Source organism: Alternaria rosae (assembly GCF_020736505.1).
Source record: "Alternaria rosae strain MPI-PUGE-AT-0040 chromosome Unknown BKA58scaffold_4, whole genome shotgun sequence".
Taxonomy (NCBI): Eukaryota; Fungi; Ascomycota; class Dothideomycetes; order Pleosporales; family Pleosporaceae; genus Alternaria; species Alternaria rosae.
The window spans coordinates 2,011,417-2,038,580 of record NW_025763573.1 but is presented as its reverse complement, the minus strand read 5'-3'; the positions used below and the strand labels follow the sequence as shown (position 1 = coordinate 2,038,580).

At 52.3% G+C, this 27,164-nt stretch overlaps 12 protein-coding genes across 12 annotated transcripts; 6 read left to right on the top strand and 6 right to left on the bottom strand.

Annotated features, from left to right (window-relative positions):
• The first annotated feature begins 141 nt into the window (after positions 1 to 141).
• On the top strand, positions 142 to 2,081 carry BKA58DRAFT_156398 (ubiquitin carboxyl-terminal hydrolase 2). The gene has a single exon (XM_046164878.1). It carries the CDS (start codon positions 347 to 349, stop codon positions 1,970 to 1,972), a length of 1,626 nt encoding a protein of 541 aa, XP_046026495.1. The 5' UTR covers positions 142 to 346; the 3' UTR covers positions 1,973 to 2,081.
• On the bottom strand, positions 2,082 to 4,189 carry BKA58DRAFT_156397 (F-box domain-containing protein). Its single transcript, XM_046164877.1, has 2 exons — positions 2,412 to 4,189; positions 2,082 to 2,362 (listed from the first exon to the last, which is right to left on the bottom strand). Exons 1-2 carry the CDS (start codon positions 4,031 to 4,033, stop codon positions 2,191 to 2,193), a joined length of 1,794 nt encoding a protein of 597 aa, XP_046026494.1. The 5' UTR covers positions 4,034 to 4,189; the 3' UTR covers positions 2,082 to 2,190.
• An 864-nt stretch (positions 4,190 to 5,053) lies between these two features.
• Positions 5,054 to 6,907, top strand: BKA58DRAFT_312343 (CRAL-TRIO domain-containing protein; the record flags this gene model as incomplete). The annotated part of the gene is made up of 4 exons (XM_046167373.1): positions 5,054 to 5,226; positions 5,280 to 5,421; positions 5,474 to 5,839; positions 5,894 to 6,907. 4 exons carry the CDS (start codon positions 5,054 to 5,056, stop codon positions 6,905 to 6,907), a joined length of 1,695 nt encoding a protein of 564 aa, XP_046026493.1.
• Positions 6,908 to 7,065: 158 nt separating this feature from the next.
• On the bottom strand, positions 7,066 to 8,851 carry BKA58DRAFT_156334 (heterokaryon incompatibility protein-domain-containing protein). The gene is made up of 2 exons (XM_046164876.1): positions 8,383 to 8,851; positions 7,066 to 8,318 (listed from the first exon to the last, which is right to left on the bottom strand). Exons 1-2 carry the CDS (start codon positions 8,554 to 8,556, stop codon positions 7,167 to 7,169), a joined length of 1,326 nt encoding a protein of 441 aa, XP_046026492.1. The 5' UTR covers positions 8,557 to 8,851; the 3' UTR covers positions 7,066 to 7,166.
• Positions 8,852 to 9,704: 853 nt separating this feature from the next.
• On the bottom strand, positions 9,705 to 10,664 carry BKA58DRAFT_283181 (general substrate transporter; the record flags this gene model as incomplete). Its single annotated transcript, XM_046166835.1, has 2 exons — positions 9,705 to 9,898; positions 9,956 to 10,664. Coding segments are annotated over 2 exons (903 nt in total), but the record flags the coding sequence as incomplete, so codon positions are not given.
• A 1,934-nt stretch (positions 10,665 to 12,598) lies between these two features.
• BKA58DRAFT_156263 (uncharacterized protein) lies at positions 12,599 to 14,395 on the bottom strand. The gene is made up of 6 exons (XM_046164875.1): positions 14,199 to 14,395; positions 14,085 to 14,110; positions 13,910 to 13,932; positions 13,679 to 13,809; positions 13,399 to 13,565; positions 12,599 to 13,348 (listed from the first exon to the last, which is right to left on the bottom strand). The coding sequence occupies exons 1-6, from the start codon at positions 14,272 to 14,274 to the stop codon at positions 12,989 to 12,991; spliced, it is 783 nt and encodes a 260-aa protein (XP_046026490.1). The 5' UTR covers positions 14,275 to 14,395; the 3' UTR covers positions 12,599 to 12,988.
• A 3,326-nt stretch (positions 14,396 to 17,721) lies between these two features.
• Positions 17,722 to 18,795, top strand: BKA58DRAFT_383001 (uncharacterized protein). The gene has a single exon (XM_046170145.1). It carries the CDS (start codon positions 17,808 to 17,810, stop codon positions 18,384 to 18,386), a length of 579 nt encoding a protein of 192 aa, XP_046026489.1. The 5' UTR covers positions 17,722 to 17,807; the 3' UTR covers positions 18,387 to 18,795.
• A 736-nt stretch (positions 18,796 to 19,531) lies between these two features.
• BKA58DRAFT_312852 (ribonuclease T2-like protein) lies at positions 19,532 to 20,799 on the top strand (the record flags this gene model as incomplete). Its single annotated transcript, XM_046167405.1, has 2 exons — positions 19,532 to 19,779; positions 19,833 to 20,799. 2 exons carry the CDS (start codon positions 19,532 to 19,534, stop codon positions 20,797 to 20,799), a joined length of 1,215 nt encoding a protein of 404 aa, XP_046026488.1.
• Positions 20,800 to 20,869: 70 nt separating this feature from the next.
• Positions 20,870 to 23,406, bottom strand: BKA58DRAFT_382997 (serine hydroxymethyltransferase). The gene is made up of 4 exons (XM_046170144.1): positions 22,890 to 23,406; positions 22,789 to 22,839; positions 22,372 to 22,736; positions 20,870 to 22,319 (listed from the first exon to the last, which is right to left on the bottom strand). Exons 1-4 carry the CDS (start codon positions 22,923 to 22,925, stop codon positions 21,356 to 21,358), a joined length of 1,416 nt encoding a protein of 471 aa, XP_046026487.1. The 5' UTR covers positions 22,926 to 23,406; the 3' UTR covers positions 20,870 to 21,355.
• A 1-nt stretch (position 23,407) lies between these two features.
• On the bottom strand, positions 23,408 to 25,135 carry BKA58DRAFT_428889 (Ca2+ regulator and membrane fusion protein Fig1-domain-containing protein). Its single transcript, XM_046173028.1, has 3 exons — positions 24,699 to 25,135; positions 24,580 to 24,648; positions 23,408 to 24,529 (listed from the first exon to the last, which is right to left on the bottom strand). Exons 1-3 carry the CDS (start codon positions 24,730 to 24,732, stop codon positions 23,820 to 23,822), a joined length of 813 nt encoding a protein of 270 aa, XP_046026485.1. The 5' UTR covers positions 24,733 to 25,135; the 3' UTR covers positions 23,408 to 23,819.
• On the top strand, positions 24,649 to 25,135 carry BKA58DRAFT_156231 (uncharacterized protein). Its single transcript, XM_046164874.1, has one exon. The coding sequence runs from the start codon at positions 24,738 to 24,740 to the stop codon at positions 25,071 to 25,073; it is 336 nt and encodes a 111-aa protein (XP_046026486.1). The 5' UTR covers positions 24,649 to 24,737; the 3' UTR covers positions 25,074 to 25,135.
• Positions 25,136 to 26,680: 1,545 nt separating this feature from the next.
• BKA58DRAFT_438989 (heat shock protein 9/12-domain-containing protein) lies at positions 26,681 to 27,045 on the top strand (the record flags this gene model as incomplete). Its single annotated transcript, XM_046173633.1, has 2 exons — positions 26,681 to 26,731; positions 26,785 to 27,045. The coding sequence occupies 2 exons, from the start codon at positions 26,681 to 26,683 to the stop codon at positions 27,043 to 27,045; spliced, it is 312 nt and encodes a 103-aa protein (XP_046026484.1).
• Positions 27,046 to 27,164: the final 119 nt, after the last annotated feature.

Genomic DNA, 27,164 nt, shown 5'->3' with positions numbered 1-27,164 from the left:
AGAGTCTACGCGACGAGCGCGACAAGGATGCGGGCTGCGATGAATCTGACCAATCAGAGCTGTATGACGCCGAGCCTGTCACGTGCTAGCGCCCCGACCTTGACTACCCTGGCCGGCACGCGGTCACTTGCTTTCACGTTCACTTCATACCATTACCAGCTCGCTTCCTATTGTCTTTTCGAGTCCCACAATAGAAAATATAACCGCGCTTCATTCGCAGATCGCCTCCCACAATGCTTGTCTACTTTCCTTTCCTCCAACCTCCAAACGTACACATACACACTTGAACTACTTCAACTCCAATTCACAAATCATCCCAAGCCTCTCTCAACCCGAATCAGCTAGTATGGAGGGCCAGAATATCCAGGATGTCCGGGCTGGCTCGGATGTCAAGGCCGGAATCCAAGAGCAAACCCAACAACGAGCCATACCCAGCAAAGACCTGACAAACCAAGTCGCCGATACAGTCTCTGCGATCGCAATAGAAAGTAATGTCGCCTCTACAGCTCAGTCTATCAACGGGTTCACATCTTCAATCACAGGCTCCAAACCGTCTTCATCCAACACCAAGAAGCGAGGTCCTCCCGAGCCCGTTATAGCGTCCGAGACCAGCAGCAAAAAGGCAAAGGACTCAGCAGGCCCGCCGTCGCCTCAAAAAGGCGCCTCTACTGATCCAGTCTTCCCCAGTCCGCCAGACATGCCTGCAACCAGTTTCGACAAAGAGACTTGGCAAGGATTCTGCGACATCGAAAGTGAACCCGCCTGTTTCTCCGTCATCCTCCGCGAGATGGGCGTCCGCGACGTGACGGTACGCGAAGTATTCAGTATGGATACAGGCTTCCTTCTCGACAACTTCCCACAGCCTATCTACGGTTTCATCCTGCTTTTCCACTACCGCGAATTTGGCAACGACGGTCAGGCAGCCGAGTGTCCCAAGGACGTCTGGTTCGCCAATCAACTGCCCGCTCAGAACAGTTGTGCGACGCTAGCCATGATCAACATCATGATGAACCAGAATAACGAAGCTGATGTGCATATCGGCGAGCATCTGATCCAGTTCAAAGATTTCACATTAGACCTGTCGCCATACCAGCGCGGCGAGGCTTTTGCGAGTTTCGACTTTGTGAAGAAAATTCACAACTCGTTTGCCAAGAAGATGGATATCCTCGAGGGTGACAAACATCTCAGTTACAAGGTCAAACGCGCCCAGCGCATCAAGGCACAGCAATTGACTGAGAAGACCAAGCCTACCAAGAAGGGGTCCAAGTCGCGGCGCGCTGCTTCCACCGATACTGTCGCTAGCCACGATAGTGCGGAGAGTGTTGAGGATAACGCGCATCACTACATCGCTTTCGTCCCGGTTGGAAACGAAGTCTGGAAGTTGGACGGTCTGGACAGGCAGCCGACGTGCGTTGGCTCCTTTGATCCGCAGAGTGGCGAGACATGGCTTGAGTCAGTTTCCACCACCATTTCTACGCTCATGGCTGCTGGCGACGACGACTACGGCGTTGTTGCTTTGACGCAGTCTCCGTTGCTCTCACTGCGCAAGAGCGCTAGTCTGACGATCAATACACTCGTGCATGTCGACGCACGCCTCGATGACATCTCAGCTTCTACGTCTCAAGACTGGAGAGATCTTGTTGACCCAAATGAACAGCCGCCAAGTCCTCGTATGCTAGGTCTGGAAGAACTTCTAGCCGTCAACCCCATCTCTTCTACTATCAAAGCGACCATCGACGGCGAAAACATGACCCAACTCCTAACTCGACGTAGCGAGTTGCTTGCGCAAGCTAACCAAATGGCTGCGAACATCATGATGGAAATTCAGAACGAGGCAGAAGAGGATTCGAAGGCTGCGCAGCGGCGGTACGACTCCGGTCCGGTCATTAAGAAGTGGCTCGAGATGCTGGCTGAAAACGGCTTCTTGGAGGAGAACCTGGATCGGTTCATGCCAGGCAAGGGAAGAAAGTGAGGATGTAAGATTGTGATGATTGCTTTGCGGTTCTACAGCAATCGTCTTGGGAATGTTCCATAATTTTTGCTCGACATTAGATCGCAGACCGACTGGCTCGGAATGAGTGGGGACATATAGTGTTTGATGCGACACTCGACTAGAGAACGCAACAAACCGTCATAGCTTTATCTTATCTGTACTTTTCAAACCCCGCCTTGCTTTTAGCCCTGAAACTTCTAATCCTCTGGGTATTCATCTCGCACATTGCTCACAAAACAACGTTGTCCATCGTCCCAGCGCTTGAAATGGCGGCCAGCGAGTTTCAGCAACGCCTCTGAAGGATATGTATCCTCATCAACGGGCTGAATGTTCTCAGCAGCAACGTAGCGAACGGATTTGTCACAGACGCTACTTTTTATTAGCACAGTATAATAGAGACACCAAGAGAACAACTCACAGTACGTGATAGAAAGCTTGATTCCTGCCGTTCGACAGGGAATCCACACGCATGTTTTGGATCCAATCCTCATTCGCATCGCAGACGACATCCCAGCCCGTGATGACACCCTCATAGCCATAACGTTTGTGTTGGAATAGCTGGCCAACTTTGAAAGCAACATTCTGCGTGCGCGCAGAGCGATTGGCAATAGGCTTCCGCACTGAATCAACTTGATGCATGCTTTGCACAAACTGAAGTAGGCGACGACCCTCGGGCTGATTGTAGAACATGGGGATGACGTAGCGTGATAGTAACGTCACGTCCCATGGGTAGTGCATCTGAAAATGCTCGAGCAGGTACGGCAGATACTGGCGACGACGGATCTGGTTATGTCCAGGTGAGATATGGTCGTCGTTCGGCCCAAGGAGCAGCATGGCCCAGATGGTTGCGTAGAACGCGTTGTCCATGTCTGGATATGAGTTCATCCAAGACGCCTGGATACTGCCCATTCCAGCTTCAGTTTCACGAATCGTTTGTACCGAGTTCATGATGTTGCGCGCGGTGCGCATCACCATTTCTCGGGTGTTGGTATCGCTCAGGAAGCCGTGGTGTTCGTCCCTTGGAACACCCATGTCGCGTAGGATCCTCTGTAAATCGCCCTGTCGTACTTCGGAGGAAGAGCGAAACGGATCCAGGTACATGTAATCCAGCTGTGTCGAACTGGTCGGCTTGTATTCCCCATCGAGATTGTAATTCTTAGGCGCATAGACAAGAGTGTAGACGTGGAAAAGGAACCCACAAGGTCGTGCATCAAGGCCGATCCGCTTTGCCACGGCGCAATAAATGGCGACTGAGATGAGTGGAAGAGATTCGTGCGTCGCCGAACGTATGACAAGGCCAATAAAGGAGTTCCGAAGTGCGCGATAGGACGTGTCTGGAACACCGTTGAAGCCTTCGTCACGGAGGTAGGACGCCAAAGTCGAAGCCTGTGTTCGTGGACTCCAGCTACGCAACTCAGGATATGTTTCCAGTAGTCTGTTGGCTAGTGCAGTGATGTCTTCAGCTACCACGTCAATGTCTACATCTTCGCCCACTCTCGCAAACACATCGTATGCGCCCAGAGCTCTCTCTATCGATATGTCCTTGCCGTCATGTAGATCCGACCACACCTTGATGGCGACCTCGCGATGTATGCGCTCCAGTACGGCATTGGCGTAGTATCGCCTCGCTAGAACGTCGTGTGCATCGTCGGGGCATGCGCATTCCTTCAACAGGGTTTCCTTCGCATCGTACCCAAACTCTGCAATGTCGTTGATACATCTTATGCGCCCTTGCTGGCTATTCACAATGCGGTTCAAGAGCTCTTTGGTGCGACGCTCGATTGTATGCTTTGTCATGTAGAGGGCGCGCCAGTCGACATCGGACAACGGGGCTGCAAACTTGGCGATAATGTTGTGGCGAGCGTCCCATGTCTTGAATTGCGTCTTGCACAGATGGCGCCATATTATAGGTGCATCAGTCGTGAGCTCCTTAATGAGTTTGTTCGTCTGCGAGACGGATGCGAGGGATCGCGGGTCGAGATGTAGGAAGACGGCTTCGAGGATCTCGGTGGGCAAGTCAGTGAAGGAGGGGCGTTGCATGGTGGGCCCGGCGTTCAGGTGGTGTAAGGTGGGGTCGTTCGGCGTTTTCGGGACGTGGCAGAGTCGTGGAGAGAAATGCAGAATGCATGGGTAAATGGAGGTTCGGTGTGGCGAGTGAAGGGCGTGCTTGAAGGTTCCGCCGCAGATGTCGTCAACATTGGAACATGGGCGGTGATGAGCGCATGGCTCGCTAAGATTGACTAGCCTCGGCAGCTAAATCGCGATAACGCACCTTCAGTCAACCGGCGTTCTCTGTCGTATCGCGGGTCTAGATATACGATCCCGTCTCGACAAGGATGGGACTGAGCTAAATCTATGCCTTGTGTCTCAACCCAGTTAGAGACGTCTCACTCATGGATGCAGAACCTACTCAGTGGAGCGCTTTTCTATCGTGCTATAGCGACACGCTGGAGAGCTACACAGTGCTCCTGATAGGAGCGAAGCTCTGTCACATTGCCCACTTGACCAGTCGCTGAGGAAGATTGATCGCGTTCTGATAGACATTCTGGTCGCTCTTGAAACTACCCCCAGAAATAATTACATTTGCTATTGTTAGACTAAGCAGAAGGACGGCTTGATAACTCGCCATAGCAGAAACCCGTACCACCCGGCTTTCTTTCCTTGATGCTGACATCTGCAAGTTAGGTCATCATTGTCAGCACGAATTCCTTGGCGAAGCTCCGGCTTGCAGCGGAAATGAATGACAAGGCACTCGAAGCAACTCTGGACTCATCGTGGCCAATGCGGCAGACACGACTCAGGCGCAACAGTCAGATATGTCCGTGAACAAGCAAGACCCTCATATGGTTTTTCCACGTTTGGTCCGGATAGCGCGCAACCGTTGCCGAAGCTCGCTGTCCGCGAGACCCGATCTGCAGCCACAGTTGATGTCACTGCCGCACCGCCGCATTCATTACCATAAACATGACGCCCTAAAAACTGAACGGTCTGGCTCACCACTTTTTATCTTTCCTTTTGTCCTTGTAATCCTACACTCCTACATTCCTATCACATTCCGCCATGGCCGACCTCAGTAGAGTAGAGTCGATGCAGTATCCTGCGGGGCATCTTTCCCATCTCACCGAGAATCAAGAAGCCCAGCTTCTCGAGTTCAAGAAGGTGTGCCAGGAAGCAGGTTATTACACACCTGCAGCCGGGCCGGTGCGAGCCAGTCATGACGACGAGACCATGCTGTACGCGCAAATCGCGAAGTTGTTGATTTTAGCGGGGCACTGACTGCTTACAGGCGCTATTTGCGCGCGCGTCGTTTTGTTCCCCAAGAAGCCTTTAAGCAATTCAAAGACACGGAAGATTGGCGAAAGGAGAACAAACTAAGCGAAATCTTCAACACCATCGAGGTCGAAGAGTATGAGCAAACGCGTCGCTTGGTAGAGAGTCCCGCATACATGTGCTGTCATCCTATCTGACAGCCTCACGTAGTACCCGCAATGGCTCGGCCGACGCGACAAACGCGGCATCCCTCTCTTCCTTTTCGAGGTCGCGCCGCTGAACTCGAAGAACATCTCCACGTACGAGAAACAACTCGCCAAGTCAAAGACAACCATACCCAATGTCGCGACCAAGAACCTGCGCCTATTTGCCCTGTATGAGTCGCTCACCAGATTCTACACACCTCTGTGTTCCATGGTCCCTCGCAGCCACCCGGAAACACCAATCTCGCAAAGCAACAACATCGTGGATATCAGTGGTGTTGGACTGAAGCAGTTCTGGAATCTGAAGGGCCACATGCAAGATGCTTCGGTCCTGGCCACAGCACACTACCCTGAGACCCTGGATAGGATATTCGTATGTACACGCGTCTTCTTGAGAGCCATGCAAGTAGAACTGACCGAATTGCAGATTGTTGGAGCGCCTGGCTTCTTTCCCACCGTCTGGGGCTGGGTCAAGCGTTGGTTTGATCCCATCACCGTCTCCAAGATCTTTATCCTCTCCCCGCAGAACGTCTACTCTACGCTCTCTCAATACATCGACCATGATAACATCCCGAAGAAATACGGTGGCGGTCTCGATTTCGAATGGGGACAGCTACCAAACCTGGAGCCAGCCATCGAGGCGCAAATGAAGTGGGAAAACCCAAATACCCAAGGCGGCCGCAAGACGTTCCCTATTGGGCCGATAAAGTGGGAGGAAGGCCAGAATGGTGAAATGGAAGCCTGGGGCGTCGGCAGCGAAAGCGGAACACCGCGAAGAAAACTAATTTTCTCAATTCCCAAGCCTGTAGGATACAAGCAGGGAGATCTGATGCCGCCTACACCTGCGACTCAGATAGGCGACCCTCTCACAACCGCAGGCACAGCTACTCATCCCCCCGATACGAACGAGCCGGAAATCGACACCCCACCCTCTGACACCGAGTCGCGCCAGTCCACGAGCGTAGCACCCATTACTACAAGCCTACCGATTCGTGCGGGCACATCAGAAGCACGGTACGAGCAACAGAATCAGACACACGCATCTGGACAGCTCGCAGACGGAACACCCGAGGCAGCAGTAGTTGACCATGGGCATGGAGACAAGACAGTCACAATGGAGCCCAACACGGTGGGTCAAGCACCGAAAGAGGTACCGCTCCCCGATCGTGAAGAACCCGCTGCCCCGGGCTATTTGGACCAAGCTAAACAAGCCGCTGCATCAGCCTCCGCTGTAGTCACCTCGACTGCTACTTCTGCCGCTGAAGCCGTTGCCGGTGTCATTGGTGGAAACAATGGGGAAGAAAACAAGATTGAAGAGCCTGAGAGGACAAAAAGTCCCCAGGAACAAGAGATGGATCGCCAGATCGATGCGACGAGTGCCAAGGACGTTGAGGCGTTTCTGAGGGCGCAGACGGCTAGTGGGGGCCACAAAGCCAGTTGAACACCTTCAAGCCCTTGAATATGTTGTACGTAAAGTCAAGATTGCATAGATGAGCAAGATATTGATACCACACTCGTAAACATGCCATGAGCTTGAATTGTCTACAAAGCAATTTGATTCATAGGCGACGTAATTCTGCTACTATTGGGCCAGCTTGATAGTGAGACGTCATCAGTGTGTGCACGCTGTGAGAGAAATGCTTCAGCGATAGCCTCCTTGAGCGTTGACGTTCAAGTCTCCTTCAAAGTATCTATCCAGCTCAAAAGGTGAGGAGCACAACATCGATTTTCATTTCCATGATGGATGCCCATGACCTCTTGAATATCCGATTCATGACAAGAAGTGCCAAAACACACGTACTGTAGCTCACTGCTTCATCGTCCTGAAACTGGGTTGTGCGAAGGGTGATGCCAAACTCGCATATATTCGCCACCATTGTTACACGGTCTGACACGTACTTGCAATTTCGCGTGTTCATGCCCCTAACAGTTTCCATAATCACGTAATCTCTGTCCCTCACGGTTTCCACGTCATTCAAACCTCTTTCCTTGACGACAGGTACACCGGGAGCACGCGCACCGCGGTTATGAGAACGGAAATTGTTAGTTAATAACCCAGACAGATCCAGACTGCGCAAACGCCTCCAACACCATCTATCAATACTTGGAGGAAGGGTGCTAGGCATAAAGATACTTGTTCGCTCTCGTCCAGTGGTGACCTCATTAGATGGCTGATCTGGTAGGATAGGGATCAGATAGCACGAAGTCTTGGAACAACGTTGCTCTTGATATGTCCAGGCACGTGTAAAATATGTATCTTCGACTAGCCTCTTGAATATTGCGTGTAGCGGAGAATCAATGGTGCCTGCCTCTCGGAGCTCTTCTTGGAGAATGCTTTCCAGGTAATTGTTTCTGTAGTGTAGGACCAGGCGATTCATCGCGGCTTGGTTAAAACTCATGACGGGATCAATGCAATCTTCCTGCTGATCACCTTGATTGGAAGTTTGTTCCCGCGTGTCTCTTTCATGGGCCTCAATGCAGCGCTGCAACAAGGTCGCGTGGCTTAGGCTCAAACTTTGCGACAGAACGACAGCGGTGCATTTGGACCGCTCATAAATTCTATGCATGTGCGCGATATGTTCATCGCGATCTATCGAATCGTCTTGATCGATACACTCTTGGTCTATCCAGAGGCGACCAGTCTTGGTTCCCTGGATGTCGTATTGCAATGCCCGGTGAAGAACAGATTGAGGGCAACGTGGCGGACGGGCTTCCATGTCGTCGATCCAGATCTTGAACTCTGGCGTGTTGAATTGAGCGGCGAGACTCTCAGGTTGTGCCCAAGTGTATGATACAGCAACATATTCCCAATCGGGATCGTATTCCGCTCTCTGGGTAAGACGTAGATGGACCTAAGAGCAGGTGCACGAAGTCAGCATTTACCTCAGATACAGCTTGTACAGTTATAGTACTAACTGTGTTTCCCAGAGGCTCTAACGGCGGACTGTCGCGTAGAGTGAGAAATCGAAGAGGAATCTGTGTATCGGAAACCGTTTCCTTGTATTTTGTCTCGAGCTCTGTCAAGGCTATTTGAAGAGCTTCGATACTAGGATACAGATCGCCAAACTTCTTGTCAGAATCAAGCTTCATTTGGAAATTGCTAGAGGGCCAGGGTACTGGAAGGAAGTAGAAATCACTCTGATGGCAATGAAGTCGACGATATGGTTGGCAGCCCGGAGACTAGGGATAGCCTCCGCCCGAGGCTGAGCTGAACATGGACGTATAGAGGCAAGCTTGATGGTCAGCGACGCCATCGTCTGCAGCCTCCCACATCACGCAAGGCTGTCGGCAGAGAAACTGTTCGTTGGGTATGCGGCACTGTTCATCACAGGCAGCAGCCATGACTTCTTCGCGCAATTTCAAGGAGCAGGGTGGATTGACCAGAGCCTCCGGAACAATGTTGAAAGGCAAGGCATGGGAGTTGAAGGAGATGCTCGCGCTTGGTGAACTTGGATGGAGCCCCACCAAGCTGCGCACAGATGCTACACCACCAGGCAAAGAGCGAGCTCCGTCACAGCGCGCCTGACAGAGGCAAGCCCAACGAAGGATTCAATCATGCAACCGTCCCATTTCTCAACAAGCGCGCAAATGCTACCTCGGTTGACACTGACCATCAGCCCACCTCATCGACCTAAGATCCAGCCACACTAACAGTCCTCCAAACCTCAGGTCAGACTCCTCATGCGACCCATACCCCCAATACAGCAAGCGACCCATCAGCCTCGTGCCGCCTACTCAAACGATGTAGCAAATACCGCGCCGGCTAGTCGAACGCAAGAACGCGTGCGCCTACGCTGTCAGCCCGTTAGCCTCGTGCTACATAGCGAACACTGGGGTCCCTATCTAGAGCTGAGAACAGAACGCGGCAATGGATTTTAGACCATTGTGCAAGCGGACGCTTGACACGCCACATAGTAGTCACAGCTCGTGGTTCAAGTCAAATTCCCATACTGCTGGACGCACGCATAGAGCTGGAGATCTCAGGTGGTGAAGTAGCTACCATAACGAGCACTCTGGATTCAGCCTCAATAATACGCTTTACAGCAATCGCAATGTGGAGAGCGTATTGAAAACCAGTGACAAAGGTTCAAGTATGATATTCCACTACATGTAGGACTCCATAACATTGAGTGCGAGGTAGCAGGTCCATGCATTGCAGCAACATCTAGTGACATCGGCGGTTCTATATATTGAGTATCCCTTTATTACACCTCGTTCGAGCCAGATAGCTAGACGGTAGTGGTCTCGTGTTTGGTGGTGAGATTCTCAAGAGGAATCTCGATATGCTTATCAGCGAGGTTCATGTCACCAGCGAAGGTACTGTGAGGCTTCCATTTGCGGGAGGTGCGAGGGGTGCTCTCCTCCAACATCTTGTCGACTTGCTCAAGCGTAAGACCTTTAGTTTCGGGAACAAAGAAGTAGGCGAAAAGGACTGTTTGTGAATTAGTGACATACTCCATGTTTCCCTCTCGGACTATGGGAGACTTACAGGAAACGCAGCAGAGCGAGCCCCACAGGAAGAAGACATTTGATCCCATACGAGCAGAGTCATCACGGTCGGCAACGAGGTAAGGGGTGATGATACCGATGATACAGTTCCAGAACCAGTTACTAGCCGTGGAGAGACCGACGCCGCGAGATCGAATAGTCAAAGGAAATATTTCCCCGATCACAATCCAGGCGCACGATCCCCAGGTGGTAGCGAAGACGGAAATGTTCAAACAAATGAATGCGATCATAGCTCTGGTGGTATTCGGGTTGGCAGGATGGTCGGCGGTGTTTCTGCCAGCGGTGGCTCCGATAGCTCCGACGATGAACTGCATGATAACCATGCCAGCAGCTCCAAAGACAAGGAGAGGCCGTCTTCCAATCTTCTCGACCATGACGAACGAGGCAGGGGTGGATAGCACGTTGACAAGAGTTGTGACGAGAGAGATGAGGAAGGGATCGCTAATAGAGCCAAGCTGCTGGAAGAAGACTGGATCGAAGTAAAAGATAAAGTTGATGCCAGTCAGCTGCTGCATAGCCTGCATGAAGATGCCAATTGTAGTGCGACGGGCGCTGGATGAGGGCTGAGAGAGCTTTCCCTTGAAACAAGCCATCCATGAGCCGAGATAGCTACCCTGATGAACAACAGACATCTCGTATTCGTGATTAGCGAGAATCTCATCGAGTTCATCTTGGATATATTCGGAGTCATGCGTCCCGGTGAGGGTAATACCACCTCCTGGCATTGTCGCTGTTTACTTCAAGATGACTCGAACAAGAGGTTATTGTGATGAAAAGGTTCTTTGCGCAGCGTTGAAGAAGCAGAAGCTGGAGAAGTTTGTGGGGCGCAATCGACGATGGGATACCCCAGCTTTTAACATCACCTCCTGAACAGCGGTGATGCTGCAGTGCGGTGCGTGTGTGGCTTTCTATGGTAGCATTGCAAAATCTTACACTAGGCCTGACCAGGTGACTACTCCGCACTTGACGCTTCTGGAAGGATTGATACCATTCTACATGGGCCGTTGGTGTCTGCCAACGGCTAGTGAGAATGTGTATGTCCGCATGTACTATTGGCATACGGCCGTGTGACCTGTCATCGATCAACCCACACTATTGCAGAAATTCCATATCGAAGTCTGCACTTAAGCTCTAGACAACTGTTGATCCGCTGTAGACGACCGGATATATCGCTAGTTCAGGCAGTACAGCAGTTGACCCGGAATACAGATCGCCTGGTAGAAGCGCCAAAACCTGAGGGCCAAGCTCACTCAAGCTCGCTATGAAGCCCGTCTTAGCGGTTGAGCCCTGCATATCTGCCCCAGTAGACGCTGGCTATCACTTACATGGGGAAGGAACAGGGTGCGAAATGCATGTGAATGGGCACTAGTGGACGCCTCTTCGGCCAAGAGCTCTCATCGTTCTATCGATCTGGGGTAATGTTTGGTGCCCGGTACACCCTGTTGATCTCTACAAACAGCACGAGCAATACACGATTGTGTACATCGAACCAATTTGTCCTTGTGATGGCTGTGGTTTTTCGGCAAAGCCATTGCGCGTCGACACCTGATCGTCTCTTTATTCTTTGTCCAACAGACGACGATCTACAGTATCTCGCTTACGCGACTTCGGGCATGTTAATATCCATCACAGACGTTTTGGTAAGTATCCGGACGTAGCAGACGTGTCGCGCTTCAACATTCACCCCTTGTGATGGGTCGAGAACATCCTCGAGCATATGCATGAGCATGTTGATTCGTTCGCGTCGACGAAGGAATGGTAACGATTCGAAGGTCACCAATAAGCAGGACGTGCCCGAAAGTTGGTGTGCCTCGTACATATTGCATGCCTGTCTTGTCGCCCATAGGTCAGCTATCGGAACATCAGAGGCAACTGAAGGATCACGCTCTCTCCCCAAGTGTGTTTAGCCAGGAAATTGGGATAACCAGAGATACCGGTGGCGCGTCTCGCTTTGTTGTCACCTTACCTTTTTGCTAGCAACAGACTGTAGAGACCGGAGAGGTAATGAGCGAATAAGCAAAGAACGGCTGCTATCCCTCAGGCATGCTATCGTATACCTTGTTTGATGCCCCCATCACACGGTCATGTGACAGCAGCTTTATCGCGGCCAAATCCAATGCCAGATCGCTCGCAGTGGCAGGCGTGACGGGCTCTTTCTCGATTGGTCCTAATTTCAACGCAGGTGCAAGGCACAATCCGCGTTCATCTAGTTGTAAGAAAGCATGCGTCGACATTTGTAAACAGATTGAATGGTAGAGAAGGGGTACAGAGATGCGCTCCCTTGATGGGTTCTAATGGCAGTGATGACTGGGATGATATGAGTGTCTACTTCTTTCGAGAGCTGGCCTAGGGGTGTCGCGAAAATGTGCGAACTAGTTTTGTCTTTTCAAATGCTCATAATAATATCACCAGCACCAACGGAAACATGTAAGACACGAACGGAGCTCTGTTGGATCGGCGCATGAACTTGCTGAGGTCGGCGTTGCTGTAGAATCGGCCCGGCAGCCGTCGAGGGAGAACATCGGGCTGAGCGGGTTATCTTATCAGAGACCCACATGCCCCTCACATGACTCGCAACATTCACGCGTCAGATCAAAACAACGCGTCTCATTCACCAAGTTCAGAGACGCGTAACGTTTGAGGTATGTGTTGATTTCGATTGCTTGAGACGATAGCATCACGTCGTAGCTAGCCTCCTATAACGCCAGATTGCGACGCTGAAGAGAACAATGACAGTAGAGTAGACATCCATCCGCAGTGACAGACACGCGCCAGAACGCCCGGCCAACATGATATATCCCAGGTAAGAAAATCAGGGACGAACACCGTAGGCCTGCCTCGCCATATCCGCCGGTGGTCGAACCACGCCCACCTGTAGAACCCATAGACTAGTAGTGTGACAAAGGGAATACGTGAAGAAGATGTCGTCTAGCGTACGCTCCGGAGCTAACGCACGGTAGCATGGTAAAATAAAAAAGGTTAACAGGAACAAAGAAGCTTAAGCTGAAACAGCTCATGCCTTAGCCTTTGGTGTTGCCTTCTTGGGCGTCGCCTTCTTCTTGGGTGTGGTGGCCTTCTTCGCTGCGGCGGTCTTCTTTGCTGCTGGTGCCTTCTTTGTTGTCTTGGGTGCGGCGGCGGGAGCCTTGGTCTTGGTGACGCGGCCGGACTTGGTCTTTCCTAGCACGCGCGATACCTCTTCCTCGACGGCGGGGGCTGCGGTTGGGGCAGTCTTGCGGGGTTTGCTGGCGTTGGCCTTGGGCTTAGCGGCAGGGGCAGCCTTGGTAGCAGCGGCTGTGGTGGTGGCCTTCTTCGGGCGGCCGACAGTCTTCTTTGGAGCAGCCTTGGTGGTGGTGGCGGTGGTGGCCTTGGCCTTCTGTAGAGGAAATCAGACATGAAGACTTATGACAGGAGGCAGATACTTACAGTGGTCGTGGCCTTCTTGGTGGCGGGTGCCTTCTTCTCAGTAGTCTTCTTCTCGGCGGTCTTCTTCTCCGTAACCTTCTTCTCGGCCTTGGGCTCAGACTTCTTGGTAGCGGTGGCAGTGGCAGGCTTAGCCTCCTTCTTCGCAAGCTTTACTGGTCCAGACGTGCCTACATGACGCGTCAGCAAGGTTCAAAATGACCCATGATACGCGCGCGGAAGTTATACAGCAGCGACGTGTTGAAGACGTGGTGCCGCGCAGATTTGGTGGAGAGAAACTTACCCTTGGGACGTGCAAAATCACCCTTCTCCTCGCCGGAAGTAATAGCACGGTTGACGTGACTCCTGAAGGCAGCATCGCTAAGGTTGCCGACCTTGTTGTTGGCTTGGATGTACTTTTGGATAGCTTGACGGCTGTTGGCGCAAAGTCAGCGTAAGTTCTTAGGTACGCGCTTTCAGACGAAAGCATGCCGTGACGCATGAGCGTCAGCATGTGGAAATTAATGTGACTAACCTTGATCCATTTCGTTCCTTGAGCTGTAACATGCATAGAGCGCGTCAGTAATCATGTTCATTTGGTGCAGCAATGTTGTTGAGCGTTGTTGTAATTCGCGCTGAAGTTGGCGTTGCGACCTGTCGCAAGCTGTCGCAAACTCAGGTGCAAGGCAACACGCCTAGGAAAGACTCACGTTGATGATAGCATCCTTGACCATGTCTAATAGAGTCAGCATTGATCGGCGACAAAGACGCGACTATCGGGCAACCGACGCGACCGCGTTGGGCTGAGATATCATAGTACATACCGATGTAGGAGCCATGGGCAGGTGCGGCAGCGGCGGCCTTGGCCTTGGAAGGGGTGGTGTTCTTCTTGGGAGGCATTGTTGCTAGTGGTTTGGGTGGGAAGATGGACGCGTTACTGATGCTTCGAACGAGAGGGCGAACGTGAAAATCGATGGAAGAATGGTGGTGGTGGGAAGTCTGGAAGTCGCTGAGTTGGGGCAAGCACGCGGCGGGTGGGGTATGCGCCGTTCTTATACTTTTCAGGGATCAGAATCGGCGCCCCCAGATCACCAACTCAAAGGCGCTAATCTTCCAGGCCTGATCAAGATGCGCTTCAGTTTGATCTCATGTTGCAATACTACCGCCTACGCTGACTAGGCGCCGTGCGGCTGCTGTCCGTTCGATTTGTTGGGGGTCTTTCCTATCTCCCTGCTGGAAGCGCAGCCCTTCACCCCATCTCCTCTCCTTCGAGTCGCTCTTTTCATCTTGGTGACGCTCGACTATGGCCAACGCATACCAGGAGCCTTACCGCTGGCACCTGTGGCCTCGAGCTTCAGTCCTGCCAACGGCCTCTGCTTGTTGTTTTATCTGAGTCATCTATGTCATTTCACGATAGTGATGGTCTGCGCCTTGACGACCTCGCTTTTGCGCAAGCTTCCGCTCCAGGAGACCTTGAAGTCTATTGCCGGGACACGTTGCTACATGCATACTCTTTTCTTTTTTTTCTATCCCAGTCTTGTACTCGATGGAATACACTATGATCTCGTTCGGCTTGATTGGCCCTTGGGACCCGAGTCTAGTCTTGATGGTTGAGGTTTTGGCGATACATGCGTCGCGTCATCTACTTTCCATGGTGTTTCGCTCTGCGCGTCGACACCTCGGACACGACCCGCCTTCACGCCTATAAATAGGCAAACCAAAGATATACTCCTCATCTTTGGGTATTGCGCAATGTCTACATAGATTTTCAGAGTATTCCCCTGAGCGTATGGGCCAGCATGGTGTTGAATTGATGACGTGTTGCAGTGTGTCAGGCGGGGTGATCACGCGTACAATTCTATCGCTACAAGTCCTCTTCCGCACAACGTTTCTTGTTACAGAGTAATTGAATACCTTGAGAACCCAAAGCGCATGCCTAGAGGCCCTTTCTCTGAGTAACAGAACCATCGAACCTATATACAACGCGTTGTGGCTGGCATGCGAACGCGGCGTTATTTCGCGGCCCTTAGCCACCCGGGCAGACGGCGTGGTACAGTCCAGCTCTGATTGTCAGCAGCCAGCACACGGAAAATCGATATTGACCACTTGTAGGAGATGGCTTAGAGCAAACGCAAATAGATGTTTAATACAGTCACCCCCACACATACCTGTTCTTTCGGATATCATACGATGCTTCGACATCTCATCTCATATTATTCTGCAAGGAGGGGCCCGGCCTATATAATGCCATTGACTACTACAACTGTCCTTGGGCTTCTGTGGATGCCTCTCTGGAAACAACAGCAACAGCTCTACTTCATATGAGGCTCAGTTCATAAAGTGTTTGGTTTCAAGTGGCTGCCGAATTTTTATTGGCTCTAATATCGTCATGAGAGAGTGGGTTTTTGCGAAACTAGAACCCACTACGAAAAACGTTCAAAAATTATAACGCCACCACATCCGCCAGAATAGTCCAAAAGCGGTTGGATTACCAAAATACTGCAGCTAAAGAAAGCCTATATTTCTTCAATGGATTGTAAAATGCTAGTTTTATACATGTAATGATGGTGGACCTGTGTGGTGCACAATAATTCTGTAATACCAGCAGTACAAGTACAATCGCAGCTCAGTAGAGACTTCCTAGTAAGTCTTACAGTATGAACACTAATATGAGGAGTATTATTGTGAGAAAATGACACATAGACATATGGACAGCACAAACCACTACAGACGCGAGAAGCAATAGAGCAGCTAGGATCGGTCACTATTTAAGATATTAATCCAATGTTATGTGGGTGCTCAAGACCCACGGTCGCTATGCAAGAACTACATTCAAAGGGGAGGAGCGTATGCTGCAAGATCTCAATGAAGTTCTCGCGGTATTGAAGCAGGTCGTCTGCTTCGAACTTAAATCCGTCCATGTCGGAAAGAGCGAAACAAACAGCCAGCCCCCAGTCGCTACGAACAAGAACATGGGTTCTGTCTGGTTGCAAGATTACAGTAATCATATCAAATCGGCTGATTTCACTGGAAACCACACCCCGATGTGTGTCGAGCTCCCACAGGATGACCCTCAGCAATCCATACTGGTTATCTCACCATTGAAATCACACAAGCTTGCTGCGAATGCATTAACACCACCTAAAGAAAAGCAAGACGCCGCCTGTGTCGGTCATTATTTGATGGCGGGCCAAGTAATGAGCAAACAAGCCAGCCGTTTCGCGAGTGGTTTGGTGAGCTCGAAAAGATATTGTGAACCCAAAGGTGGTACAGTGGGGTCGTAAAGACATTGTATGATAATGTAAGGAGGAGATTTAACGAGCAGACAAAAGTTGCGGACATAAAAGGGTGGCGTGACGCGCTCCATACCGTGTTGCTTGGGCTGGTTCGTTTCGGTTTCGGAATGAGCGGACAGATAGGTTGACGTAATTGATGCGGAAACCCATGCGGCGATAGTCTAGATGCGCATCTCAATAGATGAACGCGATGTTTAATAATTGCCTCATGATACGGGATTTGTGGGGTACGACTTGTGCTCTTGTGAGAATGATGCTTACCTTTGTACCCTATGTATGTGCCATCTCAGTACTAGGTACGATTGTGAGTCTGCCGTGTAGCCCTCACCGACCTGGAACCAATTTTCGAGCTGGCACTATGATACGGTCTCATTACTTCGAGCACGTTGGAAATGTATTTTCCGAAGACGCGTGGAAGGTTGTGTTCAGCTTGATGCACAAATCGCCGTCAGTGCCGAGGCGCTTGATTACCCAGGAATCGCTTCCTCGCGCACCCCTTTTCGCTACACCGCCATGCAAATATGCAACCCGAACAGAACACGAGCAACGACAATTGTCGCCCATCCCAATGTTGTTTCGACCGTGAAGGTCGGTCAAGGAGCGTTCGGTCATGCGATCTATTCTTGTGTCTCGCCTGTCGGCCGACCAATAGGATCCCGTCGGGCTGTTAGCCCGGGTTCAAAATTGGCAGCAGCTAGCCAGCCTCAGTTAATTCGTTGCTGGCATCGGCCCGTCGACGTGTCCACCGCTGCGTCACTCACCACACGTTCCATTCGACGTTTTGCGCACACGCCACGATGCTTGCCGGCTTTTCGGAGAATAGGCCTCGCACGACCCTGAATAGCAGAGGCCGTTGTGGCGCATGCATTATTCGAGACCAAAATATGGAGAATACGGAAGATTCTATGGGCCAGTGCTCGTGTTCGGATCGAATGTGACCTCATGTTGCTGTATTGTTGGGGTTACTTTCGTACTACCGTGAGGAGACTATATACGAGGTCACTGTGTATATAAGTGCCGAAGATCTTGCTCTACAGATCATTATCCAACAAAAACATATTCAAACATCAAGACAACATCTACCTACCAGCTTACCATCTTCACCCTACACTACTTCCACACCCAACTCCAATCAAGATGAAGTTCACCACCGCTGCCATTGCTGCCGCCGCTGCCAGCCTCGTCACTGCTCTTCCCACCGACTCCAAGATCAAGGATGGCGATGTCTTCACAATCCAAACCATCCGCTCAGGCAGCGACTTCCAGTACAGCACCTTCCAGGCTGTCCAGAACTCCCTTGTGATCAACGCAGGCGAGCAGAACGCATCCTGCGGTCCGGAACCCCACAACTACGCTTCGTTCCAGCTCAGCAACGGCAGCCTCTACCTCTACACTGCCAACCCTCCTCAGCAATTCTTCGTCGACAGGTCCGGCATGGGTCAGGGCGTTATCCAGTACACCACCGGTGCTCAACCCATGGTGAAGAACGGAGAAAGGACCACCTTCGCCATCAATGACGACGGAAACCTTGTCTTCCGTGACCAGACTGGCGAGGACATCGAGTTCCAGGCTTGCCAGCCTTCTATTGGCGGCGGGTACTCTGTCTGGTTGGGCGGCGTTACCAAGCCTGCTGGAGCCGAGGAGTGCTACGGCTTCACCGCAAGGGCGATCAAGGAAGAGAACCCCACCAAGTGCCTCTACACCCAGTACCCATAAGGGAACTGCAACGGACACTTTGGCTTCGTCGATCGCGGATCGTAAAGACTACCTACACTGTAAATATTTGAGCGGCAATCTTTTCTTGTAAATACAAAACGTATATAGACAACTTTATTTCAACCCAAACAAACCCCGATCTTGACAGTGATTTCGTCTGTAGTAGGCAGTTTGACCTGCTGTTGCCCGTGGTATGTTGTTGTGGCGGGTTTCCTACCAATCCACCACACAGCCGGAAGGGAGAGATGAATCGGTATTGAGATAGAAATCCAGCTCATGGAACGAAGATGCTGGAAACTCATCGCGACAGTGGACGAACAGAAACCATCGAAGAAGAAAGAGGGAGAATGACGCTCACCCCAAAAGCAACGCGATTGTGGTGTGAACTTGGATAGGAAAGTGGAGAGGTTCGGACTACGCCGAGCGATCTTCCAAGGTTGACTCGCATACTGTGCAGGCTAGCGCGCCATGCTGATAAGCCGCAGGGTCCGCTCGTCCCTGGCCTAACGCAATCGTCGTCTTATCGCCAGGCACGCGTTACACGTGCCCCCGTCACATTCGCCATGAGACGCCATCTGACTGGTTCCCGAGCAGCAGATCATCATCATGCCCCAAACGCGGCCCTGCGTGACCTCGCCCGGCGTGCTGCCTGGTACTGCGCCATGAGTGGCTATGTCCTCTGTCCCTTTCATCCCCCATAAACACACCTCCCCAGCGCCATCGTCGGGGTGGCCATAGTACACCTACGCACTACCTTACCACGCCCCGACCCTCTTCCACCAGTCGATTCGTCGAGAAGACATCTCGGGCTCTCCGCTGACGCATCTACGGAAAACGACCCGGCGGCGACAGACTAGACTAGAGGACCGACCTTCCGCATCGAGGAGCAGTGTATTCGCTGCCTGCGAATCAGCGACAGCAACGTGAAGGCGTGTAATCTGAGCTGCCGTTACGGGAGGGATCGACCCGCGAAAGCTTGTGTAGTCTTGTTGTACAGCGCCAAATTATCTCCTCCGTCCTTGCAGTAGTAGGAGGCGAGCGGGAACATGCCGGCCATGCTAGACTCCCTGGTGGGAGTCGCGAGGGAGAAGGTACATAACGTCGCGGTTTCCACTGCAGAGATGTTGGCAGCAGAAACAACAGCCATGCCTTCTCTCAAGACCCTCAGCAAGATCGCTCTTGGTGGTGCGCAAGTCATCCTCGGCCATGGAGGACGCGTCATGGGCGACTTTACCCAAAGCTGCCCCAATGCCCAATTGAGCTGCCACAACACCACCGCGGTGGAAAACCTGTGCTGCTTCAATGCGCCGGGTGGTCAGATCCTCCAGACGCAGTTCTGGGATGCTTCGCCCGCTACTGGACCAGAGGATAGCTGGACAATCCATGGTCTATGGTAACATTGCCCTTCAACTACAGCTATCTATACATACTAATCATTCTATCCAGGCCCGACCGTTGCGACGGCACCTACGATGCCAACTGCGACTCCTCGCGCGCCTACTCCAACATCACCGCCATCCTCAACTCCTTCGGCGCAACCGACCTCCTTTCCTACATGTCCACATACTGGAAAGACTACAAGGGCGACGATGAGTCCTTCTGGTACCACGAGTGGGCCAAGCACGGCACCTGCATCTCCACGCTCGAGCCCGAATGCTACGACGACCACAAAGCCACAGAGGAGGTGGTTGACTTCTTCCAAAAGACTGTCGATCTCTTCAAGACGCTCCCAAGTTACGAGTGGTTGAGCGCGGCGGGCATCACACCCAGCACAAGCAAGACATACACTTTTGCTGCCATTCAAAGCGCCATCCAGGCCAAGCGCCCCGGTGTCGAAGTCACGCTAGGCTGCAAGTCCGGCGCGCTCAATGAAATCTGGTACCACTACGATGTTCGTGGTAGCGTACAGACTGGCGAGTTTGTTGCTTCAGACCCCGATGGCACCAAATCGACATGCCCGCAGACAGGCATTAAATATCTACCCAAGAACGGGGGATCCTCTCCTCCCTCTACCACCACGACTGTCGGTGGACCTGCACCAACATCTGCACCGGGAACGCCTTTCAGCGGTAAAGGCTACCTCAACGTTGTCGTCAATGGCGCGAAGAAGGGATGTATCATTTCCAAGGGTACTTGGTACACAACCGGTACCTGTGCCACTTTTACCGCTACCGAGGCAGACAACGGCTTCACTTTGTCGAGCTCAAAGGGCAAGTGCGGCATTGTCGGTGGAGCGCTGGCTTGCGATGGCTCTGCGAGCGTAACTGGTTTCACAAACGCGGACGGTAACTTGGCTGCTGGCGGCAACGCGCAATGGAGCGCAGATAAGGTTGCGTCGGGCAGTACGCAGCAAACTGTGTACGCTGGCGGAGATCACTCCGCTACCTTTTCGATTACCTGGCAGTCGGCGTAAACGCCACAGGCCTCAGTATAGACTTCTTAGCATTCAATCCATGACATCATCTCCTGTGAGAATTGTGGCAGCCAAGCTTCATGAAGTTGTGATTTACATTCCAAGGTTGACTCTCACGAATCTGGCTTCTTTGATTGGAGAACGTCGCCTCTGATCAACAGCGCGACTCACTACACGGATTCTAGATGTTCACATTTACGTAGGGCTTTATGCCTACCAAAAGACATCAAAGCTACATGCACAATCCACGGGGCGCAATGGTCTTGGAAGTTGAAGTGAATTGTTCTACATTTGTGGATCGAGATTTGCTGGTTAAGCAGCGTATCCTATCCCATCAAGAGTCCAGGGCACGCTAAGAGCATTTCATCGCGTGGAATCCCTGTCTTCAGGTATCTTGTTTTCATCTCCCTAATCATGTCATTCCTCGTAAAATCCGATGGTGTGAGCTGTTGAATATGCCAGTCCAAATCTGCCTTTTTGTTGAAACACCGTAACCCGCTTGGACAAAGAAACGCCTGTGTACGCCGCCTTCCCTTCAAGAAAATTGTATGTAGACTTAGATGGGCAGAGGGAAGGTGACGGCCCAGGCCGCGATCTCCTTCTTGAGGTCGTTGATCTCCTGTACCTCGCCACTGGCGACCCTGCTCTTGAAGTCCTTGAGCTTGTTGTTCTCCTTGGGGAGCTCACTCTGGATCTTCTTGCAAAGCTTGATGCACTGGTCGATGTAGTTGGCGATCTTCTTGAAGTCCTCCTCACCCAGACCACGCGATGTCATGGCTGGGGCTCCGATACGGATACCCATGGGTGTGAGAGCTGACTTGTCACCAGGAGTGGTGTTCTTGTTGCAGGCAATGTTGACTTGCTCGAGAACAGCCTCAACACGGGCACCGTCAAGGGCGAAAGGCTTCAGGTCGAGAAGGACCATGTGGTTGTCGGTACCGTCGGTAACAAGCTTGTAGTCCATACCCTTGAAGGCAACCTCAAGTGCCTTGGCGTTCTTGATGACTTGCTGCTGGTAGAGCTTAAAGTCCTCAGACTGCGCTTGCTTGAGCGCAACCGCGAGCGCGGTGATGGTGTGGTTGTGGGGGCCACCCTGGTGACCGGGGAAGACGGAGAAGTTGATGGGTCCCTCGAGGTCGTAGAGTGTCTCCTTGCCGGTCTTGGGGTCAGTCTTGCGAACGCCCTTGCGGAAGAAGATCATAGCACCACGGGGTCCACGAAGGGACTTGTGGGTGGTAGTGGTGACAATGTCGCAGTATTGGAAGGGTGACTTGTTGACACCAGCAGCGACCAAACCGGAGATATGAGCCATATCCATCAGTAGGTAGCAGCCGACCTTATCAGCGATCTCGCGCATGCGGGCGTAGTCGATCTCACGGCAGTAAGCGGAGGTACCGGCGACGAGCACCTTTGGGCGGTACATGAGGGCATTTTGCTCGAGCTGTTCGTAGTCGATGAGGCCGGTGTCGAGGTTTACGCGGTAGGGGAAAGTCTCGAAGTATGTGGAAACAGCAGAGATCCTACTTGTGGTCAGCATGTCGTCCTAATCCACCTTGCTCGATCTGTACGCACTTCCTCTGGGGTGTTTGGTAGCCGTGGCTCAAATGTCCACCGTGTGGCAGGTCAAGACCCATCAGCCTGTCATGTGGCCTCATGATAGCCTGGTAAGCCTGGAGGTTTGCCGGGCTACCACTCAAGCACTGTACGTTGACACCCCACTTCTCCGAGTCGAGGCCGAAGGTCTCAAGAGCGCGCTTCTGGCACAGCAATTCGATCGAGTCGATGTGCTCGTTACCACCGTAGTAGCGGGCACCAGGGTAACCCTCAGAGTACTTGTTGGACATGGGCGAGCCGAGCGCATCGAAGACAGCGCGGGAAGTGACATTCTCCGAGGCGATGAGGAGGATGGACTCGCGCTGACGCTGGATTTCCTTCTCCTACGGTGTTTGTTAGTACATGTAAAGTAAGCAGGTAATGACCTAGTCATACCATGATCTGAGCGACCTCTTGGTCGGTGTCCACCAGGGACTTTTCCATAAGCTGTGCCAGGTTAGCATTGCGCATCTTCCTCGTGACGCGGGGCAACATACGTCCTGGTGGGACTTGGGGAGTGCGTAGCTAGACATGACAGGCAAGCAAAGGTAGATGTGGTTTGGAGAGAGGGGGAATGGAAGAAAAAGGTCGGAAGATAGCAGTAAGACTACAGCGCCTTTAAGCAGTCAGAGCACTAAATGTCCCTCTCATGCCAACCCCACCAATTTTTCTGGACGCGACAAAATGCCCTAGGCTCGCTTAGGTATGGCGCCATCGATAATTGCACTCTGCGGCCGGTCGTCGGAGGGACTCGGGCAGGCTTTGCGACAGTGTGCAGTCAGACCTGTTCTTACGAGCTGTGTAGATGTTGCATACGAGTGCGCATTTCATGACAAGATGAACCCTTTCCCGTTTCGGGACAAAAAGGCAGGTGGTCTGGCGGCTCCGCTACTGCATTTCCCCGCGTTATGCGAGAATACCCCGGATGTCCATCGGGAGATAGGAGCCCTCGCGGGTTTCCATCGCTCAACGGCCATGGCTTTATTGCCACTAGACGAAAGAAGGCATTGCATGTAATTTCTTTGACCGTCGCCCGTCGGCCAAGCATCACCCAACTTGAGGCAAAAATGTTCTGACTTGACGTATCCAATTCTCATTCTTTCATTTACTACATAAATACAGCCCATCCAAGCGTTGCTTTCAGTCGAGTCATTCCTCCTTCGTCTAACCATCGTTGGTGAAAACCAACCTTCGCTCATGGATCAAATTGATCTGATGCAACAGAATTTCCAACGCCGGGTATGCCAGAATAATTGTTGTGAGCAGCAAGCTGCCACCGCGTCGCCCAAAAAAGGTAAAAGGGTATGTAACTGAGTTGAAGAAGTGAAGGCCGAGTAAGCTCGGCGCCAAATTACACAATCGCGCCAACAGAATGCTCATCCTTTCGTAATTATGTTTTGAATGTATTCGCAGCCGATTCGGTCCTCTTAGTCGTTGTCGGTAAGACGGTCGAGAACAATGATGCTGAGAATCATAACGAGCAACCCGATGGTTACTATTATGAGGAGTACGAAGCCGAACCAACCAAGTACCATGGCCGATGTACCGACACCAGACTTGACGCTGCCGTTACCCAGATCTTGCACGATGGTTGCTGCTGCGACGGATGCTGTGTGTTGCCACAAGACTGACACCAGGACGAAGATGGATGAGGTGAAGATGAGCGCAAGGGCGACTTGGGAGACGGGTCGCGACGGGAAGGGCTTGACGTCGACGTCAGATCCGGTTCGCTCGTCTCTCTCCTCGTGCCAGCCGGGGAAGGTGGCAAGGAGGATGAAGGTGAAGAAGGCGAGGATGATGGCGACAATGAGCAGGTAGGGGAAGACAACGGCGTCCTTGAACGTAGCGGCGACCCAGACAAGGTTAAGGGGGTCCTGGTCGACTGAAACGTTGTCGACGAGCGCAGTAGCGTTGTTGGAGCAAATGAAGCCACCGCCGTCTCTGTTGATGCAGATACCGAAGTAGCCGACGCGCACGCCGAGCTGCGCGTTGCCGACAATGTTGGCAATGGCGGCTGTGACACCGGGGTCGACTTGTTCAGGTGCGTAGGTGGGTGTGAACTTTTCGTACCACATGGAGATGAGGAAGATGCCGGGGATGAGCGGTGATGTGGATGAACATCCTGCGAGTAGCAATGCTGCGAGAACGTTAGCTGTGGTCGTCTCATGTGGTTTCGTCTCCACTTACATAGCAATATTATCGCAATTGCAATGAGAATCATGAGAACATGGTGAAAGCCAAGAAACGGTATTAGCCCTGGAGATTGTTAGTCTTGATCGTTTTCCTGGAAGCCGCGCTGTACTTACGTTGCATGCTAACCGCGAACCGTAAGTTCGCCATTGTGAATGTGTCTCTCCTTCAACTGCCTCCTATGGGCCTTGTGTTCTCCCTGCGCCCCCAGAGGGCCGGGTGAGATGAGCGGGGAAGTGCACTCAGACTGCGGCTGGTGGTGGTCTCTCTCCTGTCAAGGTACGAGAGTGGAAGCGATGGCGTCTTGTCCCAAGTGTACTGAGTCGAATGCGGGATGCGGGTCGATGTTGGTACGCTCGGCTGGATGGCTCTACAGCGGCGGTGGATGCACTGCGACGACGATGGTCAGATGTCTCCTGTGTGGAAGAATATTCAAAGTGTGGGTGGTAGCGTGGAATGTGACTTCTCTCTTTGCCTGCAGCGACGGATAGTTTTGCTGTTGCGAAAATGGTGATGGCTGGTCTGAAGTGGCTGGAGGTGGTTGGCTTAGTCCATCAACAAAGCGGGTTGTCGAGGGGACCGAACACGAGCATCCTGCCCCGGCCGCCCCCAACAGCCAATAGCACGCCGGGCTACTGCTGATCCGAGCGCGTTCCTGCGTTAGAGCCTCCTGGTAATGTCCCTGTCCAGCCTCTGCATTTCCTGCGACGACGTGGCGCCTTGCGTACGGCACCGCCTAGAGCCCTGCCGCGACCGCTCTTTCGCGTCCGCCATCGCTGTCAGCGCAGAACGCGTCGTAGCGCGATGCACTTGAAGATACCCGCTTCGACAGCGCATACCGCCATATACGGTATATAGCAGTCGGTGTGCCGCAGACAATGCGCGGCCGGAGATTCAACAATAAAAAGCATGATGCACCTCTATGAATCTGAGCATCCTGCCATGCCACCCGTTCAACATCCATGCATGTCGGACTGCGCACTCCAGTGTGTTGAGTCCAGGCACATGAAGAGGCCATCATCGATACTATCACGTGACGGTCTTGAGTATTATTTAGATATGGAGGCAAGCAGCTCACAAGGTGACCTCCAACTCGGGGCTGACTGCTTCCATGGCTCGGCATCGGGCCCTGAAGTATTACCCGGTGGCCCTGCAGCGACTTCTCCCGAAGATGCACACGGCGGAAGCTTGCGCTGCACCCTGTATACATGGCGGCAGACCACTTCTTTCATAGCCTCTAGACCTGCCTGTAGAAGATCGTTGATCAGGCTATGGTGATTGCGCATTCAGAATCTCAACGTACGTCAGTGATCAGCAGATTCATTTCGTGATCATGACAACGCGAAGCTAAGTGCTGGATAGAGGCAAGCATGGGGCTCCGTTGACCTGGCGATCGGACTTGAAGCTTGATTGTTACACCCTGTGCCCTTGGAAAGACGGGATGATGTCACCGCTACTACACGTGGGGTCGCGCGTCCGGCGCAGGGACGCAGGGACCTGCCCCACCACCCACCAGGCATCAAACTTCACCCAGCAGTTCACGATGCGCATGCTCGACTACACACGACTAATCTTGATACTCACTTGATCAATGATCGCGACGTGGCAAGTGCGCTCAAGGCGCGGTACAACGACCGCAAACATCAATTGGCTAGCTCTTGTCAACACGGCTCAGCCACCGTGGAAAGCTTGCTTTCATCGTTGATCTATTCTTCCATCCCTGCTCATTCGCCTCTTATAGTGATATGCAAACAAGCGAACAAGGACGACCTATCACGAAAGTAGATGGAATCTAGACCTACTCAGATTGCCAACTCAATGACGTCCTGGACGTCCTGGGCATACGCCGTGGTTTGTGGCTGCGCTGTTTCATTCTGGGCACATGTCCAGTCAGCACTCCTGCTGCGGTTGCGAATGGCAGTCACCAACCATGACGTAGCTGCTTGAGATCAGGGGAGCATATAAGCAGTGCTCACCCTGCACTCCAGATAGACCTCATCAACATCGACACCTGCAACTTCAATCAATTCGAATCATCAACCACCCACATCATACTACCCCAAACCAAACCAAACCAAACCAATCAACCGACTTCAAGATGACCGACGCATTCCGCAAAGACACCCACACCAAGCTTGGTGAGAAGATGGTACGCCACCTCCGCCTTCCTCTCTCCACCACCTTCACTAACACCCCCGTCAGCAACCTCAATCTTCCAAGTCCACCGGCACCAAGATCAAGGAGTCCCTGACCGGTACCGGCGACAAGGTTGCCCGCGAGCTCCAGCCCGACTCCTCCAAGACCAACACCCAGTCCACCATGGACAAGCTGGGCCGCAGCAAGGACAACAACGTTCACGGCTCCACCGGTGGTAGCATCGTCGACAAGGCCAAGAACACTCTTGGAATGGGTCACCACACTACCGGAACCCACACCACCCACACTCACGGTAGCGGCTTGTAAGCACTGTGCTTGCTGCTCAGAGTGGAGGAAGGAATGAGATACCCATGAAAGGCATTATGAGATACCTTGCCTGCGGGCTAATGAATTAATATCCTACTACACTACCATTTGATGCCTGT

What these genes read in the sequence shown, in the direction of transcription:
- BKA58DRAFT_156398 (XM_046164878.1), top strand. Translation starts at nt 347, where the DNA reads ATGGAGGGCCAGAATATCCAGGATGTCCGGGCTGGCTCGGATGTCAAG.
- BKA58DRAFT_156397 (XM_046164877.1), bottom strand. Translation starts at nt 4,033, where the DNA reads ATGCAACGCCCCTCCTTCACTGACTTGCCCACCGAGATCCTCGAAGCC. An exon ending in CAAGCTTTCTATCACGTACT is followed by an intron (nt 2,363 to 2,411) that starts GTGAGTTGTTCT and finishes AATAAAAAGTAG; the next exon opens with CGTCTGTGACAAATCCGTTC.
- BKA58DRAFT_156334 (XM_046164876.1), bottom strand. Translation starts at nt 8,556, where the DNA reads ATGAAGCTTGATTCTGACAAGAAGTTTGGCGATCTGTATCCTAGTATC. An exon ending in TAGAGCCTCTGGGAAACACA is followed by an intron (nt 8,319 to 8,382) that starts GTTAGTACTATA and finishes ACCTGCTCTTAG; the next exon opens with GTCCATCTACGTCTTACCCA.
- BKA58DRAFT_156263 (XM_046164875.1), bottom strand. Translation starts at nt 14,274, where the DNA reads ATGCCTCCCAAGAAGAACACCACCCCTTCCAAGGCCAAGGCCGCCGCT. An exon ending in TGCCCATGGCTCCTACATCG is followed by an intron (nt 14,111 to 14,198) that starts GTATGTACTATG and finishes TGACTCTATTAG; the next exon opens with ACATGGTCAAGGATGCTATC. An exon ending in TGATTTTGCACGTCCCAAGG is followed by an intron (nt 13,566 to 13,678) that starts GTAAGTTTCTCT and finishes CGCGTCATGTAG; the next exon opens with GCACGTCTGGACCAGTAAAG.
- BKA58DRAFT_383001 (XM_046170145.1), top strand. Translation starts at nt 17,808, where the DNA reads ATGAAGTTCACCACCGCTGCCATTGCTGCCGCCGCTGCCAGCCTCGTC.
- BKA58DRAFT_382997 (XM_046170144.1), bottom strand. Translation starts at nt 22,925, where the DNA reads ATGTCTAGCTACGCACTCCCCAAGTCCCACCAGGAC. An exon ending in TCCCCAAGTCCCACCAGGAC is followed by an intron (nt 22,840 to 22,889) that starts GTATGTTGCCCC and finishes AACCTGGCACAG; the next exon opens with CTTATGGAAAAGTCCCTGGT. An exon ending in AAGAGGTCGCTCAGATCATG is followed by an intron (nt 22,737 to 22,788) that starts GTATGACTAGGT and finishes CAAACACCGTAG; the next exon opens with GAGAAGGAAATCCAGCGTCA.
- BKA58DRAFT_428889 (XM_046173028.1), bottom strand. Translation starts at nt 24,732, where the DNA reads ATGGCGAACTTACGGTTCGCGGTTAGCATGCAAC. An exon ending in GTTCGCGGTTAGCATGCAAC is followed by an intron (nt 24,649 to 24,698) that starts GTAAGTACAGCG and finishes AACAATCTCCAG; the next exon opens with GGCTAATACCGTTTCTTGGC. An exon ending in AATTGCGATAATATTGCTAT is followed by an intron (nt 24,530 to 24,579) that starts GTAAGTGGAGAC and finishes ACGTTCTCGCAG; the next exon opens with CATTGCTACTCGCAGGATGT.
- BKA58DRAFT_156231 (XM_046164874.1), top strand. Translation starts at nt 24,738, where the DNA reads ATGTGTCTCTCCTTCAACTGCCTCCTATGGGCCTTGTGTTCTCCCTGC.